This window comes from Oncorhynchus masou, chromosome 33, assembly GCF_036934945.1.
Source record: "Oncorhynchus masou masou isolate Uvic2021 chromosome 33, UVic_Omas_1.1, whole genome shotgun sequence".
Classification (NCBI taxonomy): domain Eukaryota; kingdom Metazoa; phylum Chordata; class Actinopteri; order Salmoniformes; family Salmonidae; genus Oncorhynchus; species Oncorhynchus masou.
In genome coordinates, this window is record NC_088244.1 from 39080739 (window position 1) to 39095283 (window position 14545).

Here is a 14545-nt window from a genome sequence, read left to right on the forward strand (position 1 = left end):
ACTCGACCTGGCTTGATGACCATTGGTTGATTCAGCTAGGAAGGGAAGAAAAAGCACCAATTAGGATAGCTGTAACAGCTGCATTACAGGAAATGAAGAGCCAAAATGACACTTGGGCAATTAAGGAACAACAATGAGTGTACTGTATATGAGGCTATACTACAAAGTCATGCCGAACTGTTGTGTGTGTATTCAAGAGCTTGGAACTATTAGGTTCTATCTGAAAAAATAGGATTCTGCCTTTAATGTTGAGAACCCTCATTTCGGTTTAAATGGTGTCCGCTATTTTTGTTCTTGTATTCTTTTGAACTTTACAACATAAATTGGGGCATTTAGAGTACTGTATAAGTAGAGACCATTGAACAGAACAAGGCTGATGTCAATAACTATATTTGGACAAAAATGCAGATAAAAACTTATCGTCCCAAGCTCTCGTATTGTAGAAGTGGTTAGTGCTGTACCTTTCTCTACAGCCACTTTAAGCAGATCATGTTTAGCCTGTAGTTTGGACACCAGAGAGCTTTTACAGAGATACTCCTTCACTTTCTGAGAGAAGAATCAAACACAATTCAAAAAAGTCATCATCATCGTCACCACCACCTCCAGTTCCTTGTATTTCATTTTCATAATTACCGTAACCCCCACTATTATAGTGCACTACTTTTAGCCTGACCCTTATATGTAAGTCAGTTTAATAATGACTCACAGTGCAGTAGAGGATCTCAGTCTCCTGCAGGTTGGCTCTGCGTCTGGCCAGACTAGGTCTGCCACTGCTGCTGGCCAGGCTTTCATTGCTTCCCCCCTGACCTTGGCTCTGAGACGGGGACTGAAGATGGACCTGGGAGCCCTGGGTCTGGTTGCTGGAGGGTGGAGGATCTAGGTCATCATCACTGATACCTTCCAGCAGGGTAACGCGGGCCGCCCGTAGAGTCTTATCTGCCTAGGAGGGAGAAAGTGTGTAGTGAATATATTGGAATCCGTCTTATCCACTACAAGGTCGATTTTAAGCTTTTGAGGGAGTCATGGCCCGGTTACTGTAAAACATTTTGTGTCAACAGTTGATAAAGGCTTTATACATTTGATTCGGTGGACTGGACTTTACCTCCTCCGTTTCCTGGGTGAACCCGGTGAGTTTAGATTGTAGCTGTTGGAACCTGGTCTCCATCTCACCCCTAATCTCCTGCTCTGCACTCACCTCAAACACCTGAGAGGAACAGGGGCAGGGAAGAATCAGAGGATATCAGACAGATGGGAGCAAAGACATGAGACGTCGAGATACAAGCCACACACCCTACCTGGTCTTCGTCGTGTGGCTGGAAGTGGAAGCGGAGGGGCAGACAGAAGGTGTTGGTGTGTGTCTGTAGCAGGTTGTCTCTGTCCTGACTCTGGTCCAGTCCAGACACAGCACTTTGGAGCTGCTGCAGCCCTACACTCAAGTTCTGCTGATCCGAGGACCGGCTGGACAGGTAGGCCAACAGCACACGGGACAGAGACAGGTGGTAGCCCACATCTGAACACTGAGAAAGACAGAGAGATGACACTGGGATAAGACGATGTGTTTATGTCGTAGGCAGGGTTTGGGTCAAATACATTTCAATACAGTCAATTCAGGAAGCAAACTGAAACATTTGAATTGGAATACGTCATGCTAGAGACACGTTCCTACGTAATATTCATGTCCATGGTCTTTTGAATGGACTTCAAGATTATTTCAAGAAATCCATGAAAATGAGGTCAAATAAGGTACACTACCGGTCAAAGTTTTTAGAACACCTACGCATTCAAGGGGTTTTCTACATTGTAGAATAATAGCGACGACATCAAAACTATGAAATAACACATATGGAATCATGTAGTAACCAAAAAAGTGTTAAATCAAAATATATTTTATATTTGACATTCTTCAAATAGCCACCCTTTGCCTTGATGACAGCTTTAAAAACTCTTGGCATTCTCTCATCCAGCTTCACCTGGAATGCAGTCTTGAAGGAGTTCCCACATATGCTGAGGACTTGTTGACTGCTTTTCCTTCACTTCGCGGTCCGACTCATCCCAAACCATCTCAGTTTGGTTGAGGCCGGGGGATTGTGGAGGCAAGGTCATCTGATGCAGCACTCCATCACTCTCCTTCTTAGTAAAATAGCCTTTACACAGCCTCGAGGTGTGTTGGGTCATTGTCCTGTTGAAAAACAAATGACTGCCCCACTAAGCCCAAACCAGATGGGATGGCGTATCACTGCAGAAGGCTGTGGTAGTCATTAACCAGCTTAACCATGCTGGTTAAGTGTGCCTTGAATTCCCTGATTACCAACAACGATGAGACGGCCTACAGGGAGGAGGTGAGGACCCTCGGAGTGTGGTGTCAGGAAAATAACCTCACACTCAACGTCAACAAAACAAAGATGATCGTGGACTTCAGGAAACAGCAGAGGGAGCGCACCCTTATCCACATCGACGGGACAGTAGTGGAGAGGGTAGTAAAGTTAAGTTCCTCGGCGTACACATCACGGACAAACTGAATTGGTCCACCCACACAGACAGTGTGCTGAAGAAGGCGCAGCAGCGCCTCTTCAACCTCAGGAGGCTGAAGAAATTCGGCTTGTCACCAAAAGCACTCAAACTTTTACAGATGCACAATCGAGAGCATCCTGTTGGGCTGTATCACCGCCTGGTAGGCAACTGCCCCGCCCACAACCGTAAGGCTCTCCAGAGGGTAGTGAGGTCTGCACAACGCATCACCGGGGGCAAGCTACCTGCCCTCCAGGACACCTACACCACCCAATGTCACATGAAGTCCATAAAGATCATCAAGTACAACAACCACCCGAGCCACTGCCTGTTCACCCCGCTATCATCCAGAAGGCGAGGTCAGTACAGGTGCATCAAAGCAGGGACCGAGAGACTGAAAAACAGCTTCTATCTCAAGGCCATCAGACTGTTAAACAGCCACCACTAACATTGAGTAACTCTGGGTCTTCCATTCCTGTGGTGGTCCTCATGAGAGCCAGTTTCATTATAGCCCTTGATGGTTTCTGCGACTGCACTTGAAGAAACTTTCAAAGTTCTTGAAATATTCTGTATTGACTGACCTTCATGTCTGAAAGTGACTGATTGACTCAAACGCATTAAGAAGGAAAGAAATTCCACAAATGAACTTTTAAGAAGGCACACCTGTTAATTGAAATGCATTCCAGGTGACTACCTCATGAAGCCGATTGAGAGAATGCCAAGAGTGTGCAAAACTGTCATCAAGGAAAAGGGTGACTATTTGAAGAATCTCAAATATATTTTGTTTAACACTTCTTGGTTACTACATGATTCCATATGTGTTATTTCATAGTTTTGATGTCTTTATTATTATTCTACAATGTATAAAATATAAAAAAATAAAGAAAAACCCTTGAATGAGTAGGTGTTCTAAAACTTTGACCGGTAGCGTAAATGTAAAATTATATTTTTGTTTATGGATAAATGTACTTCTGCCAGACATCTTTTATGACATTTTTGTGCTGAAGAGCATTGCGTTACATTTTTGCCCATTAAAGGCTATCCAAAAAGCATACAAAAATTCCAAACTACTTGCCGCGTCACTTTCATGGCGTGTTTCAGTTTGCTTCCTGAATTTAATTTAATGGACTTGACCCCAACCCTGCTTGAAGATAACATGTTGGATGGACATTGTATTATAAAGTATTGTAGTAAACCTTGGCTTGTGTGAGCCAGAACGGCTCATAGAAGCAGGAGCCTATCTCTTGTTTCTGTAGTGTGATGTCCAAGTACACCCCTTGGACAGGACGCTAAGTCTATCGCAGGGCCTTACCCTTAATCTATCTCCTTAATGCTTAATGCCAGGCAGAGATGCCTCGGATCCCATTTTTACAATCTCTGATATGACTCGGCCGTGGATCGAACTTCCATCTTTCCAATCTCAGGGCAGACACTCTTACCACAAGGCCGCTGAGTTTGCATCATTGCATTGCAGTCATTGTGTATTATGGCTGGTACTTTTCAGTACAATCCAGTGTCTTCCCTATTGGCGCCAGACAGCAGCTGTGAAGCACCACTCACATCTATGAGTGAGGAGATGTCCTGGAGATAGTACTTGTTCATGGAAGCGTTGGCTGCAGCTAGGTTGAGGAGGTAGTCGTTTCGAGCCTTGGTGCACTTCAGCTGAATCTCCTGCACTTTACACTGTCTCTGGAAACACACATCAGAATGAGCCATTACACACACACACACACACACACACGCACACACACATTTTGAAAAAAGGGATGTGAGCTGTTCTTTACTTTCTCTATCTTCTTAGAAGCGCCTTGTTTCTGTTTCTCTGCTTCCTTCAGCTTTCCCTCTGCAGAAACATAATCTGAATGGTACTGGTAGTAGGTCCTCCATGCCTGCAAGCCAGGGGAAACACACACACACAAACGTTGAAGCACACACACACGCACACACACAGAGAGAACCTCCATCAACACGTCATCATGCAAATACCAAGACGACTACTTTATATCTCACCGTGTCCTATTTTAGAAAATATGTCATACTTTGTTTCTTAACTGGTGTCTGTTTCCCACACATGTTGGACTTACTGTCTGTAGTTCTGTGGTGACTTTCAGTAGACCATCCTGTAACTGGGTACAGACATCTTTACTCTGGAAATAAAGAGATCAACCAATAAATGTGTTAGATGACTAGAGAATGAAACAGAGGCCGAGGCAAAGATAGAGGCAGATTAGAGATGGCGAGAGAGAGATTAGAGATGGAGATAAAGACAGATTAGAGATTGAGACGGAGATAGAGACAGATTAGAGATGGAGACAGATTGGAGACGGAGAGAGACAGATTAGAGATGATTAGAGATTGAGAAATGTACAGATTAGAGATCGGAATATGACTCCCCAGGACTCCATGTAAAATAGTGCAAATGTTACTGAGCGGACTATGCTGGCTGAATGAATCAAATGAAGATGGAGCAGTACCCTCTTGGCCAGGCGCTGTGTGATCTCCAGACAGTGAGTAAGGGGCTCGGTTAGGGTGGTCCTACAGATTTCACTCAGACCACTGTGGTCTCTGCTCTCCTGTCTGGTCTGAGCCAAGAGCATCAGCCAACACTGGGCCACAGACTGGCCACTACAGGGCTCCTTCCTGAAAGATAGAGGCACAGGGAAAGGGCCATGGTTTAACCAGAAATGTACTAGAATGGAAAATACTAGAATGTAAAATTAAAAAACACAGTTTTATAGTTCTGGAATAGGCTTAATCTGTGTCTGGGAAACATGTAATTTGTAGAGTGGATTCAGAGACACAAAGACCACTTCAAATCTAGCCTGACATCTTGCCAACTCAATGACCATAGGACTAACAGACATAGCACAAACAGAGCTTGGAGCAATTTACCTTTTGATTTTGGAGGTGAACCTCTCGGACAATTTGTCAAGCGAGCGTGCATACTCCCCTTCTATCTCACTGCGTCTTCGCAGGTAGTCTGTCAGGTCCTGAAGCTGCTGAGATTTCTGCTCCAATTGCAGGTCCAACACCTTCAACTGGTCCAACAACTGACAACGCACCTCTTGGGGAGGGAGCGGGAGAGTGGGAGGGAGGTAGGTGAGAGAGAGCGCGAGAGCGGGAGAGAGAAAGAGGGAAGTGGAGAGATATACAGAGGGATGCCTCCATTTTGTTTACTGACTTTGAATAGTGACTGAGTTCTACACTTCCATGTCCTGTACATGTAGACCTTCAACCAAATGCTGAAGGTGACGGTTGTGTTGTACCATTGAGTCCAATGTGTTTACAGTCAATAAGCATTTAATATGGACTCAGTCTGTGACTAGACAGACATGCATGGAACTAGAACTATGTTGTACCAACCGGAGGGCGGTGAGAAGAGAAACATTAAATATGAGCAGTACAGTAGAGTAACGTTAGAGGGTAAAAACAGTAACAAGTATTTCCCTTACCTTTGATTTGTGTGTCATAGTCTAGAACACCCACTTTTCTCAGCTTCACATTTGACGTCATTGTTGCTCTGGCAGGGTGAAACCCTGTTGCAAAGAGATGCCAATAATTCCACAAGGTTTTCTGCGATAGTTCAAACTGAAACCTTACAACCAACCTGCTACCTAGTTCCTGGCAAAAACCCTCACTGTACCCATGCTTCTTAGAGAGTATATGTATGCGTGCAGCTAATGACCCTTCATCCGGGATAAAGTCCACTTGATTATTGACCTAACTCTTGAAAACCTTTCTGTCTATACTTGTAGTGTACACTACCCTGCTGCGTCTTGATACATTCTGTCCCAAACACTTCGTAACAACGCTCTGTGACACTCTTTGTTTACAATGCAGACCGACGGACACCACAGTATCCACGTATTAGAGATAGACCGCCTGGGATAGACTGACTGAAATAGGGTGACTGTAAACAGTATTCTCTTACTGTAACACATCTAGTTCAAGCCAGCCTAGCTGCGTCGAAAGCCAGTTGGCATGTAACGCGCCGCTCTGCTCCCGCTGCTGCATAACTTTCGTATGCTGTGCGGAAAATAGCCGCAAAAACATTTCAGCTGCTCTATAAATAGTACTTTGCCACCGCCACATGGTACACAGCACTGTCACCGAGAGGATGTTCGTTTCACAAGCTACAGGTGGTTTCACTAATATATTTAGTAACTGTAACCAATGTTCCCTCTCATTTTTTTCGGCACCGAGCACATTTCAGGTCTGCTGAGCGCAAACTTGAACGGCGTGAAAATTATATGCATGCGTTTACTGTGAACACCCAGGATGTACCCACTTTAAGTTCCAGTTTTAACAGTGGCCTTGTAGGCTATTGTGGCTATTTGATCATAATGTAGGCCTAGCAAAGTGGCTTACCATCAAAAACAATGGAGAAAATGCATCCCATAACATTTTAACATGGAAATAGCTGTTTTATCATTCAGTTTACAGTAGCAACAAATGTGTGGTGTTCAATATCTTACATTCCATGAGACTTTTGAAAATAAAAAAAAAAAAAACCCATACAGGGCTTGACATTAACCTGTTTATCCACTTGTCTGTCAGGCAAAGAGGTGACTGAAAATGTTGTTGTGTTGTTTGATGCAAGAAACTACATTACAAAATAAAACAAATGATTATTCCCATAACATTATTACAGAGGATCGGACACATCGTGCTACTGTACCCTCTGCCTATTAGCTACTTAGCTTATTCAAGTCTGTCTCAAAATACAACAAAAAAAGCTCTTTATCTGACTCGCTTTTCAAAGATGTCTAGTAATTTACATGTTTGTGCTCTTGTGGAAAGCAATCACTCCCCTATTGCTGACTACAAGTGATCTATAATTCACTTTTTATTTTACCTTTATTTAACTAGGCAAGTCAGTTAAGAACACATTCTTATTTTCAATGACGGCCTAGGAACAAGTAAAGGATATTAATTAAATGTGCACACGCGGCTATATGCAGCTCTCACTTTGATCTCAAAACAAGCGCATCTACTCACGACTGATCATGCTGTAAACACAGTCCAGTTCAATATACAATGCATTCAGAAAATGTTCAGACCGCTTGACCTTTTCTACATTTTGTTACGTTACAACCTTATTCTAAAATTGATTAAATCATTTTTTCCCCTCTGTACTTTGCTCCATTCATCTTTGCTTCGATCCTGACTAGTCTCCCAGTCCCTGCTGCTGAAAACATCCACACAGCATGATGCTGCCACGACCATGCTTCACCATAGGGATGGTTGAGGTTTCCTCCAGACGTGACGCTTGGCATTCAGGACAAAGGGTTCAATCTTGGTTTCATCAAACCAGAGAATCTTGTTTCTCATGGTCTGAGTGTCTTAATGTGCCTTTTGGTAAACTCCAATGTGCCTTTTGGTAAACTTTGGTACGCTTCCCCAGATCTGCGCCTCGACACAATCCTGTCTTGGACCTCTACGGACAATTCCTACGACCTCATGGCTGGGTTGTTGCTCTGACGTGCACTGTTAACTATGGGACATTATATATAAAGGTGTCTGCCTTTCCAAATCATGCCCAATAAATGGAATTTATCACAGGTGGACTTCAATCAAGTTGTCAAAACATCTCAAGGATGATCCATGGAAAAGGGATGCAGCTGAGCTCAATTTCAAGTCTCATAGCAAAGGGTCTGAATACTTATATAAATGAGGTGTTTCTGTTTTTTTATTTTTCATACATTTGCTCAAATTAAAATTACAACTATTTTTACTTTGTCATTATGGGGTCGTGTGTGTACCCATCATTTTAGAATAAGGCTGTAATGTAACAAAAAGTGGGAAAAAGTCAAAGGGTCTGAATACTTTCTGAAGGCACTGTAAATGGCCACACCGGTCCATGGGCTGAGTAGTGTGTGTAATAGAAGCCTTCTCGGATGTCTTCTGCCTACAACAAAATCTCTTGCGTAGTTTGTTTTGTTTCGGTATGTTGCTTTGAAAGTGGCTAATATGGCAATGATTCGATCACAGTAAAAGGAGACGTTGATAGTGTTAACTGGGACAACTTGAGAACAGTGGTCACCAACCTTTTCTGAGTCAAGGTCACTTTAAATCAAAATGCAAGCCGAGATCTACTGCTGAGATTTTGTTTTATACATGACTTAAAAAAGGTAAGCCTATGCAACATTAACCAATCAAAAAACAGTACTGTAGCAATGAGGTTTGTGAAGTAAGCTATAGGCCCAATATATTATCACCGCATATTGGCTTTGCTTGAATTGCCCTGTCAATTGCTGTTCGGGACATTTTTTTCAATTATCTTTCAACATTTGAGGTAGACTATATAATCACAATGGTAATAGTGTGATCATATTGTGAGCATACATTTAAATAATTTGCTTTCTATTTTTATTGGGCTATTTTTATTGCCTGAATCTGATGGTCAGTCTCAGCTGATGGAGAGAGAGCAGCAGACTGAGGGTTCACCTCTCATCATCCCTCCACTCTCTCTTTCCACCATTGACACTGACCAAGAAGCAAGAATGGACACAGTCTTCCAGCTGATGGCGAAACTCAAGTCACAATCTCCTGTTTCTCTCTGTGGGCTGATATTTCTGCGTGGCAGTCCCTGGGGGAGCTGCGCGGCAGTCTCAGGGCTACTGCCGCGCACAGCCAGACAAGACACAGCACACATAATCCTTAAATTCCAGTTGTCATGATTTGCAGATTATATCAGTTGACAAACTATTAACTACAGTTACTGGTTTATGACTATATAATTTCATGACAGTCAGACCCAGCCAGCCAATGTTGCTTTTTTGTTCAATAGCATAGGCCTGGTGTTGTTGGCATAATAGTGATCTGATGATCCCAACATAATTTTCCATTCTTCCTCTACGTTGGATCCAGAGTCATTAACTAGTCCAGTGGATTTTTTAATTTTTACCTTTATTTAACCAGGCAAGTCAGTTAAGAACACATTCTTATTTTCAATGACGGCCTGGGAACAATGGGTTAACTGCCTGTTCAGAGGCAGAACGACAGATTTGTACCTTGTCAGCTCAGGGGTTTGAACTCGCAACCTTCCGGTTACTAGTCCAACGCTCTAACCACTAGGCTACCCTGCCGCCCCGGATGAGAGAAAAGAGAAGTCTTTATGGATTTGTGTTGTTTGTTATTCCTTATATTAGGCACTGTTAAAGGCCTTAGTAGTGGATCAATTAACTACAGTTCAACCGCCATTTATGAAGTTAGTATTATTGGTAGACTAACAGTGAAATGTTTACTGAGGAGCCCTTCCCAACAATGCAGAGGAAGAAAAAGGGAAATAGAAAAATGAGGACATGGGAAATGTGGTTACCTTTAGGGGAACGATTTGATTGAGAGCTTAATCAGTCAGTGCATGATCACTGCCAGGACTTATGGTTAAGAACTGCATTTGAATTGCCCTTCATGAAGTTAGTAGTTCATATTATTGGCATCTGTCCTGCCTCTCTGTTGTCTGTCTGTCACCTCTAGTGATCTTTTGAAAGGGGAAGACAGGGGTGGTGTTTCCTGTGTCAGGGGCACACACACACGCGCGCACATGCACACACACACACACACACACACACACACACACACACACACACACACACACACACACACACACACACACACACACACACACCCAGGACTTACTTGACCTCCCTTAACCAGTCACTTGACTTCTCTCTCTCTCTCCGTCTGTCTTATCACTCTCTCACTCTTCACTGGCAACTAACTTCCTCTTCTCTTTTCAAAAAGCATTCTCTTAAAACACAGCTGTTTTACAGTCTTCCCAATTTCACTCCCTTTCATCTTTTAACAAACAAAACAACTTTTGCCTGTGATTTCTTCAGTCCATCTAGATAGGCATGCCTATCGGTTGATCTATGTATGTGCCTGTAGGTTCCCCTATAGGTCTATTGCATCTACATTTGGAATTTGTAACACATGTCATCTCGCTTAAGAAAATGCATTTTTAGAAAGCAGATGTTGTACATGCAGCATGTTGTCTTTACAGCTTTGTCACCCTTTCCTTTCTCCTTCTCTCCATTCCTTCACTATGTGATCATCATTGAATCACCCAACAGGAATTGGAGTTTATTGCCATCATCATCAGGACGTAAGCAGGGTACCAATTCTTAACTGACGTTCACTGGTCCGTTTTTAACTGGAAGACACTTTTGTAGTTGCTGATTGAATTAGATTTGATCTAAGGCTCACGCTTCGAACACAACATCATCTGGATATGTGTGCAACAGAAGTTCAACATTCACCTTCTGCTATCATTTTTGTCAAGCCGTGTCGACGCACACAGTTTGACGCATACGATCGATAAATCAAATTGACGCACCACACCGAACACACTGCAACTGCCTCTGCAACGCAATGCTGCAAGGCAAACGCAGCGTTTCATTGGTAATGAATGTCATAGTTACATGTAATGCCATATGTACTAATTAGGTGTTTCCCAGGTTATGGGAAACCACAACCACACATAAAGGTCATAGTGGGGTGAGATACACATTGAGAAATACAGTATTCATAACTGTCAAACAGGAAATAAACCACATTCACAGGAAGTAGAGAAAAAGTAACCTCACAAAATGGGAAATAAATGGCCAAGGTATTCTGTCATGAAAATGTGATTCTTACCTTGCTGAAATTAGTTTTAATACTCTTCTTTTCCACAGTGAGTAACATTTATCTCCAAACAATAACTTCTCTCTTCCTCCTCCTTACGTTAAATACACACACCTGGGTGCTCTCTCTCTCTCTGTCACAGACACACACACACTCTGTTCCGTTGCCTCCTGACACACTCTCGGAGAGATCCTGTGACAGCTTGTGAAAGAGTTGTGAAGAGTGAAAGCTTCTAATTCAAGCCACACCCCCTCCTTCTCATCACCCCCCTCTTCTCAGCTCCCTCGTCATTCCATCCACTTTCCCCTATGAGTTCATGTGTATAGAAGAAACACACATAAGCTGAGTAAGAGTAAGCGCTGTCATCTATAATTACCGTATTTAGTCTTACCACCGATCTCTTACTCTGAGTAACTAATATACTTGATGAGCGCATTGCACTTAATTGTGTAACACGTCCTAAAATGGTGGTGCCAAATCCACCCACCATGTCACGACAAAACACATTAATATCATCTCACTGAACGAGCATGTTCTCCACATATAACATGATATAATCCTGATACTAAGCATGACTAGAGAGCAGTAGTTTGCTTACTCTTATAGCTAATATTGTTTACCAGAAACAATGGTGCAGAGTGAAGTGACAGTGTTGTCATGCCTTTGCAAGGTGTGAAGATACCAGATAATGCGTGAAAACAGAACTGTATGCCTGTGGTTAAGAGAAGAGTTTTACTGAATGTCTAAAAAATATTGCTGTACAAGCTGAGAACTGTCAAACACTTTCTCACTTCTAACTTCCTGTGTATTTCCTTCCCTCCCTTCCAACTAAATAGCTGACTGTTAACTGAAAGTGGCTTCTAACTGATCTATATTTTGTTTTGACTGTAGTTTTCGGTGTAAATGTTATATGGTATAAATGTTGGTTTAAATGTTGACGCATTGCTAAGTTTATTTCTTCCCCTTTCTCAAGAAGTCTATCCTTCTGTAGAGTTTAATTCTGAAACTGTAAGCTACGCAACATTACACCAAATTGTCCTTTTGTGCACAATTCCCAAAACAAATCTCAAAATGCTTTTTATTTCCATGAAAGAGAGTAGTCTTTTTCCAGTTTTCTGAGAAAATGTACAATACCAGTCAAAAGTTTGGACACACCTACTCATTCCATTGTTTTTCTTTTTCTTTCTAAACAAATCAAAATGTATTTTATACTGGCCAGGGTTTCTCTCAACCAGCTCCATGAGGTAGTCACCTGGAATGCATTTCAATGAACAGGAGTGCCATGATAAAAGTTCATTTGTAGAATTTCTTTCCTTCTTTTGCATTTGAGCCAATCAGTTTGTGTGTGACAAGGTAGGGGTGCTATACAGAAGATAACCTTATTTGGTAAAATACCAAGTACATATTATGGCAAGAACAGCTCAAATAAGCAAAGAGAAATGACAGTCCATCATTACTTTAAGACATGAAGGTCAGTCAATTCGGAAAATTTCAAGAACTTTGAAAGATTATTCAAGTGCAGTCGCAAAAACCATCAAGTGCTATGATGAAACTGGCTGTCATGAGGACCGCTACAGGGAAGGAAGACCCAGAGTTACCTTTACAGCAGAGAGTTACCAGCCTCAGAAATTGCAGCCCAAATAAATGCTTCACAGAGTTCAAGTAACAGACACATTTCAACATCAACTGTTCAGAGGAGTGTGTGAATCAGGCCTTCATGGTCAATTGCTGTAAAGAAACCACTACTAAAGGACACCAGTAAGAGACTTTATTGGGCCAAGAAACACTAGCAATGGACATTAGACCGGTGGAACTCTGTCCTTTCGTCTGATGAGTCCAAATTTGAGATTTTTTGTTCCAACCGCCATGTCTTTGTGAGATGTGTTGTGGGTGAATTGTATTTCCCACAATGAAGCATGGAGGAGGAGGTGTGGTGGTGTGGGGGTGCTTTGCTGGTGACACTGTCAGTGATTTATTTAGAATTCAAGGCACACTTAACCAGCATGGCTATCACAGCATTCTGTAGTGATACGCCATCCCATCTGGTTTAGGCTTAGTAGGACTATCATTTGTTTTTCAACAGGGCAATGACCCAACACACCTCCAGGCTGTGTAAGGGCTATTTGACCAAGAAAGAGAGTGATGGAGTGCTGCATCAGATGACCTGGCCTCCACAATCACCCGACCTCAACCCAATTGAGATGGTTTGGGAAGAGTCAGACCACAGAGTGAAGGAAAAGCAGCCAACAAGTGCTCAGCATATGTGGGAACTCATTAAAGATTGTTGGAAAGCATTCCAGGTGAAGCTGGTTGAGAGAATGCCAAGAGTGTCCAAAGCTGTCATCAAGGCAAAGGGTGGCTACTTTGAAGAATCTCAAATATAAAATATATTTTGATTTGTTTAACACTTTTTTGGTTACTTCATGATTCCATATTTGTTATTTCATAGTTTTGATGTCTTCACTATTATTTTACTTTGTAGAAAAACCCCTGAATGAGTAGGTGTATCCAAATGTTTGACTGGTACTGTATCTGTTGTTTAAATGTATCTCAGGACATCCTGTTGAAGACATCATGTTGGTGTACTTCAACACCTTGTAGAATGTGAGAGAGATGGTACCACAGGGCAGGCTAAATACAACAGTGTGTGAGGGTGATGGATGCTTCGGGTATGTATTACCTTGGTATCAGTTCAGTCTGTGATGTCAATTCTTCTAATGATGATAATGATGTTACCATGGTATCAGTCCAGTCCTGGAGGTCAATTCTTCTAATGATGTTACCATGGTATCTATCAGTCTGTGCTGTCAATTGTAATGAAGACAGGGACAGAGTTACTGGCTCAGGAGCTCATTTAGAAGGGAGCAACATTACAGAAAATTCAAATAGAAATGTGTACAACAGGAATGACTGTCAGATAGCTCTATATATCACATTTCCATCTGCAACATTTAAAACAGCACTCGTGTGAATCAGGGTTTTCGTTCAGGAAATGTGGCCCTGAACAACAGATTTTTTATTTAGCCTACTGGCCATTTGAGAAATTTGCCGGATACATATCCCATTAGGGCGTCCGCTCGCGGTGCTCAGAATGACAGAAATCACGTTTAGATTATGGTAATGCATATTAACAAAACATGCAACTCCTATAAGGAAGCAGACAGTTTTCAAACCTTTGCCAAAATGCAATTTGCGGGAAAACCCCATTCTAAAAAGTGCACCTGATAACGCGGTTCCATATGCGACGGAGATGAAAATCTCTGTTCGAAATTTAGGAAGAGGGTGAATCTAAAGATGTCACAACGATAATGGGTTGCTAATATGACTGTGCATTTGGCTTCTGGAAAACGAAAGAAAGTTGATATGAAAAACAATAGAACAGGAGAGAAGTGGCATAGCTGTGGGCCCA

The 14545-nt window shown here is 42.3% G+C and overlaps 1 protein-coding gene across 3 annotated transcripts in view; it reads right to left on the reverse strand.

Moving 5' to 3' along the window:
• LOC135528510 (SLIT-ROBO Rho GTPase-activating protein 3-like) overlaps positions 1-11348 on the reverse strand; it is a 23507-nt gene extending 12159 nt beyond the window's left edge. Inside the window, exons 1-12 of one of the 3 annotated variants that reach the window (XM_064957637.1) lie at positions 11149-11348; positions 5961-6044; positions 5401-5572; positions 4983-5148; positions 4593-4655; positions 4293-4397; positions 4069-4197; positions 1296-1517; positions 1103-1204; positions 707-940; positions 462-546; positions 8-35 (exon numbers count right to left, since the gene is read on the reverse strand). In XM_064957637.1, coding sequence (XP_064813709.1) covers positions 8-35; positions 462-546; positions 707-940; positions 1103-1204; positions 1296-1517; positions 4069-4197; positions 4293-4397; positions 4593-4655; positions 4983-5148; positions 5401-5572; positions 5961-6021 — 1367 coding nt within the window. In that variant the 5' untranslated portion in view covers positions 6022-6044; positions 11149-11348. Of the gene's footprint in view, positions 36-461; positions 547-706; positions 941-1102; positions 1205-1295; positions 1518-4068; positions 4198-4292; positions 4398-4592; positions 4656-4982; positions 5149-5400; positions 5573-5960; positions 6223-11148 lie in introns of those variants that run through there. The other 2 variants (XM_064957636.1, XM_064957638.1) reach the window with 2 other exon arrangements.
• Between the last annotated feature and the right edge of the window lie 3197 nt (positions 11349-14545).